Source organism: Crocuta crocuta, unplaced genomic scaffold, assembly GCF_008692635.1.
Source record: "Crocuta crocuta isolate KB4526 unplaced genomic scaffold, BGI_CrCroc_1.0 scaffold394, whole genome shotgun sequence".
Classification (NCBI taxonomy): Eukaryota; Metazoa; Chordata; class Mammalia; order Carnivora; family Hyaenidae; genus Crocuta; species Crocuta crocuta.
The window spans coordinates 474,558-480,812 of NW_027531920.1; the positions used below are offsets into that span (position 1 = coordinate 474,558).

The following is a 6,255-nucleotide window of genomic DNA, read 5'->3' on the forward strand; positions in this document are numbered from 1 at the left end:
AGACTAAGTACAACTCAGTCTTTAATAGCACAACTATTGTCAAAAGTGAAAATGAGTTTACACCAAAATGTAATTGAACGTCTGTAATTTATGCACCTTCGCACATCAGCATGCTCTCTAGTCAAGGAAGCGTAAGCTGCTTAAAGATTCTTTCAAGGGGGCCAAACCCTATATCCGTTGTCTATTACTGGGGGAAGGGTGAAAATGAGAGCTAGAGGATTTTTATACACAGTTTTCGGTCTCCAGAGCTGCATTCTGTGTCTTGGAAGTAGCTCTAGAGGCTGTGTCTCACATGTATGTGAGTGTGGCTGACATAACAGACAGTACCTGTTACTCTAGCCACATACCCATCTGAACTTTATAAGGCTGTCATAATGGCTTCGTGAAGGCTTATTGTTTGCTATGCTGTCGGAACATCATAACAAGCATGACATTTGAGTCCTATATAACCTGTCCTTCCCAAATCTGTCACAGGATCTAGCACGTTACAGATACTATGATTAAAATAAAATGAAAAATATCAATAACCCTTCCCAAAACATAGCCCTCTCGGCCATTTCTTCTCTGCCACCATTCTTGTGCCTCACCCTTTTTCTTGCTTTCTCCTACTAAAACTGGCCTACCAGAGCAGATAGTGTAACCTGGAAAAAAAAAGAGCTCAACTCATATTCAATGTGAGTCCCTTTTATGTTTTAAATGCCCTTATGCTGGGGCTAGGGAACAGTATAGTGTAGGAGGCAGTTTAAAGTAAGTGGTTTTTTTGCAAACAGCAGGGAGTAGCATGCCAGGAAGTATTGCTTTTTCTCCCAGTTGCAAAGTTCTATATGGAATTAAGGCTTCACAGTCCACACCATAGTCTGAGCTTCATGGCAAGCATAAGACCCAGCTGCTTAGATGTTATTTTTAGTAGCTCATGTTGACTGAAGGGCTAATTTCCATGACTCTGTCAAAAAAATACATTTCTCACTAAATTACCAAAGCCCACTAAATCCTCTTATTATAGCAAAGGAGCCAACCTTTCTACCTAGGTTTTAATCCATAGGAGTAGGAGAGAGGGCATAATTAGGTGAGGCTGTTAGGCATTGCCACTGATGATCTCCTGGGTCTCTGTTGCAGACAGAACAAGCAAATGAAAAAATGAATGCCAAGCTAGAGGAACTGAGGCAGCATGCAGCGTAAGTATCATACCAAATGTTTGTTAGTGACCTATACCACCTTAGTATGCGGTCACCAACATTACAGTTTTTGCAGTATGATTAATCTTTGGGTTCCTTCCTTTGAACTTTCAGCTGCAAAGTGGATCTTCAAAAGCTAGTGGAAACTTTGGAAGACCAGGAATTAAAGGAAAACATAGAGACAATTCGTAACCTACAGCAAGTGATTACCCAGCTATCGGTAAGCCAAGTAGGGGTGGTGTAGATAGACGTATCGCTTTCGTTTGTTTCTCTTGATGCATATAAATATATCTAACTTGTGCCTTTGGCTGAAACAACTAGGCTGTGAGCTGTTTGAGGGCAGAGATTATGGATCACGGAGTATGATCTGAATATTGAGTTTATTAAATCAGAACACTTGTAGGTTACATATGCAATGGCACGTCAGTATTTCAGTACTCTGACCAAACACTGGAAGCAGCAGCATCGCAGTGCAAAATTGCCTGGTAACATGGGCAGCAGGCATTGATTTGCTTTCCTTTCAGTGTAGGCTAACTTAATAAGAGGCCTTGTGCTATACCTCGATCTTAAGTAGGCTGGGTTCTAACAGATGTCTTAGAGCAACCAGGGAATACCATAGCTCTCTTTTATAACCAGTAATAAATTAGTCTGAATGATTGTTCTGTAAGTCCCCATTTTTATTTATTTTTAGAACTGTTACAGTAGCTGTGGGTGGGCTTGGGCAGTGGGTATTTGTTATTTTTCCCAGAAGAAAAATTCCTACAATCCCACCACCCTAAAAACCTCTTTTATTTTTGGTGTTCCTTCTCTGTCTTAGCCCTCAAGCATATATATGCTGCTTTTTTTAATTGAAGTCATATTATGTTAAGGGGCCATGGTTGGTTTTGTTCCATCTATACCTCTTGTTCATCATTCTGAATCCGTGACAATGTCTGTAAATGACTGGTGGTAATTTCTAGCTCGTGGGCAGAGGCTTTAACAGAACGGTGGTAAAGTCTCAGGTAAATCTCAGGTCTTGCCCAGTGTTTTCTAGAGTTGTCAAAAGAGTTTCACGAAATCATCTACACTTATATTTTACTCTTCAAGATTCCTTTAAAAATACCATACAGTATTGTGGGAGGAAGGATTAGGATGAGTTCCAATAAGTTAAATGACTAAATTCCCAAAAGGCTTGAGAGCAGTGTTTTAGAATAGGTAGGGCTGTGCAAAACTTCCACGAGCAGTCCAACAGGGCAGTTCATTTATCCAACAAACAGGCCACAGCAGTTGAGAACCTGGGCCCCAGAGCCAGACACACCCTAGTTTGAAGCCAATTCTGCCACTCAGTAGCTATGTAACCTTGTTAAGTACTGTATTAATATCAAAAGAAAATAATTTAAGTAACTCGAAAAGGACATTAAAAGCAGATGCACTCAGGGAGCACCTGAACTCCAGGTAATCCTTGAGTGGAAGCAGGATTGGAGTTTTATAAGGTGAGACGGGAGAGGGGTGTGTCCTTGTGGTTTGGCTCAGGTAGCAGATTTATTGTTAATAAGGCTATGAAACTTTTGGTTGGAGGCCGTTCCAGTTGTCATGCCTCTGGCTTAAATGAAGAACATTGGTGCAGCCCCATCCTACTTGCTGTCCAGTTGTTTTCGAGAGTTGTTCTTGCAACTCTTGTAGTTTGTTCACTGGTTAAAGTTCTCAAGTGGGAGAGGCGGCAAAGAAAATTAGGAACCCTCCCTTTCTGTTTTAGTCCTCTCACATTAGCAATATGAGCAAAGGGCACTGACAACACAAAAGAACAGGTGATTAACTGCCCAGAAAATTCAGGAAGTCAGTACAGAAGACCGTGGGCCCTGAAAAAGGAATAGAAGTTTGTCACACAGACAACAGGGAAAATACAATCCATACAGAGCAAAAAGCACATGCCAAAGCAAACTGGTTGAAAGTTCAGAATGTGATAAGGACCTCGTTGTGGCTGAATTACAGAGTACATGCCAGAGAATGGCTATCACAAGGTTAAATTTCACCATCTATAATTCCACTTAAATGTAGCTGAAACATCTGATATATAAAAATCTTGTGTGAGCTGCCTCAAAATTAAGATAAGCTAGGCTATGGAACCATAACTGGAACTGAAGCTTATGTGATCACAAAAGAGTGATCCAGGACAACACTGTTCATGGACACCACAACAATCTTAGAGGATTTCACACCATCTCATTTCTGGGGCTTTGAGTCACATGGGAAAGATGAAGCAAATCCATGGAAACAAGATAATAACATAAGAAAAGGCGTATCCTTGGTGAGGATCTGGTGATATGACTGGTACCTGGTGTGCCTATAGAGGAAGTTGCTAGTGGTGGCTGACTCAGAGGAAGTCTGTAGGAAGTCTGCCACCAAAAGTCACTTGGCACATGCAGCAAGAAGGTATTAAGGTTACCACGGGCTGATAAAGTCCCTGGCTTCCCTCCACTGTCACAGTTAGGCAGAGTAAACCCTTTTGCCCAGGGCTCCTGCTGGACTCTTGAATCAGAAGTTTCCATGTCTATTGTTTAAAGACCCTCCCAGCTACTTGGACATACACAACAATGTATCCTGTGGCTTTTATTAAGACTCACTACAGTGAAAGCAGAATGTTTTGGATGTACGTGCTTGTGCCCTTCATTCTAGATTAAAACTATTTTTATTTTAAATGACGGATGAACACCCCCTTTTCAATTAGGAAGGTAACCATTGTTCCCGAATCTTCCTCCCGGGGCTTTAAGCACTAAACTGTACCATTTCTTCCTTGAAAATACAATTCAAACAAACCTCCTTGCTGCAGTCACCTGTGAGGAAATTCATGTAGTCCTTTCAGTTCCCACAAAATCAAATTTTGTTGTTTTTAACCCCTCCTTGAAGGCCAGTTCCATAAAAAGCATTTTGCATGCCCAGTAATGGGATTGCCTACAGCCTAACAAGCACAAACTTCTTTGGAGGGTATTGCCGGTCAGTGTAGCTCAATGTACCCTAGCCTTGTCCCCCTGACCATCACCTTCAGCAAATCGCGTATTTTTACCTTACAAGAGGTTCTCCATCTAGCCTGAGAATGAGAAAAAGGCTTTTAGATTGAAATAAATCCCATTGTTATACATTTATATTCAGGATTATGAAGGCAGAATCCTTCCAAGTTCATGTAGAACATGTCACCAAAGCTTAACCTTTGGCATTACAAAATTGTATTGGGCCAAAAGCCAAAAGGTCAACCACAGTAACATATCTTCTTCAAAGGTTAACCCATCTACTTCAATCCTGACCCTCTGGAAGGTACTAGAAAATGTCTCCAAAAGCCAACATTACAGGTTTTACTAATCTAGGATAGGTCCGTAAGTAGTCCATTTATTGAAACTTAAAACATGGGAGGGAAGGAAGGGTAACCATCAACCTATAATATATCGAAGTGCTCTGTTTTTCAAGAAGGATTTCATATGTCTGGTCCTTGGAGAATCACCAGTATTGTAAGTCATGATGAGAAAGGATGTGGGAACACTGGAGCTTCCTTTGAATTTTCTTTGAGTCTCACTGATTGGGAATTTCTGGGTGCTTTACACCCAGAAAGGACCTCTTCACTCCTCGCCTTAAAGGTACTGAGATTCAAGTTTCAACAACTATGTAAGGTTTCACTGGGCTGATGTAGAGACTCCATGTGCTAACCCTAAATTCTTTTCTTGCTATTGAGCCCGTAGCTCTTTCACCTTTGACCTCTTTAATTATGAGACTTCCTGGAAATCCTTTCTTCCCGGGGCTTGCAGAATCACTTAAACAGAAGTGGTAATCCATATGTTGCAAAACCAAATAAAGCCTAAATTCCAGTGGGGAGAAGAGAGCTTGCTCATGTGATAGCCTATAAACAAATTAGTCCTAATAAGTGGTTTTGGGTTTCCCTTTTAGATGGTTGTCATTCCAGTGCCCAAAAAAGGAATTGCCCTTCTCTGAAAGGGAATCAGTGCTTGCCCTTTCCCTCCATGTAACCACTACCTGCAATAGCTGCATAGGATTGATTCGTTCTTAGATATATGAGGGAGATTTCTCTGACTTCATGAGCACATTTCTCTGGGGTATCTGCCTATATGGAACTTATTTCCTTCTAGAGTAGGGTCTTGCTACCGTGACTGTAAAAACATACAAAATAACCCTTCCTTCTATTCACTTTTCTACTGCATTGCCTTTATTTCATATGTCTGTTTTTAGGGTGATATGTCCATGAGAACTGGCTAGACCCGTACATTATAGAGGTAGACTTAGTCATAAAAACATAAAGGATAGAGTCTATAAAATGAGTTAAACTTTGGCCTGTTAGAATAGCTAATGTTTCACTTTGGCCCAATGATCTCTGGCAGACCAGGAAAGGTGCAGTATTGCCACATGACCCTAATTTTCTTTTTAGAAAGACTACGCCAATGGGGCGCCTGGGTGGCTTAGTTGGTTAAGTGTCCGACTTTCGCTTAGGTCATGATCTCGCGGTTCGTGGGTTCGAGCCCCGTGTTGGGCTCTGTGCTGACTGCCAGCTCAGAGCCTGGAGCCTGTTTCAGTCTGTGACTCCCTCTCTCTCTGACCCTCCCCTGCTCACACTGTCTCTCTCTCTCTCCTAGAAATAAATAAAACATTAAAAAAAAATTAAAACAAAAAAAAAAAGAAAGACTACGCCATTGACCTTTTAATGAGGATAGAGTCTGAAGAGGTGGGAAGTGGAAATGTGTGGTTTTGGGTGTATATATGTGCACAAAATGGGTCCAGCACCTTAAAGGGTCTCTATGTACACTTGAAAAAAAATTAAATAACCAATATAAAATCCACTAGTAAGCTTCACTTCAGGATCTTTTCCTAAACTGAAATATCACTTGTCATTGCAGGATGAANACCAGTTTTGTAAATTTCTGAAGTTGGATAGACTCCATCCCTAATAGTATGACTGCTAATAGATGGCAGGGCTTCTTAGGGATGTCATTTTCCTTATTTGCAGTCTGGCTTACTGACTTTTTGTTAGATGCTAGTATTCTGCATCAGCTGTCTAGAAGTTAAAGTGAGGGGAAAAAGCAAATTAGGAAATTATGGT

The 6,255-nt window shown here is 41.0% G+C and overlaps 1 protein-coding gene across 1 annotated transcript in view; it reads left to right on the forward strand.

The window, feature by feature from the left end:
- The window catches only part of KIF4A (kinesin family member 4A), a 118,877-nt gene that overhangs the window by 60,109 nt on the left and 52,513 nt on the right, over window positions 1-6,255 (forward strand). Inside the window, 3 exon segments of the mRNA XM_077774969.1 lie at window positions 1,117-1,175; window positions 1,290-1,436; window positions 5,865-5,880. Coding sequence (XP_077631095.1) covers window positions 1,117-1,175; window positions 1,290-1,436; window positions 5,865-5,880 — 222 coding nt within the window.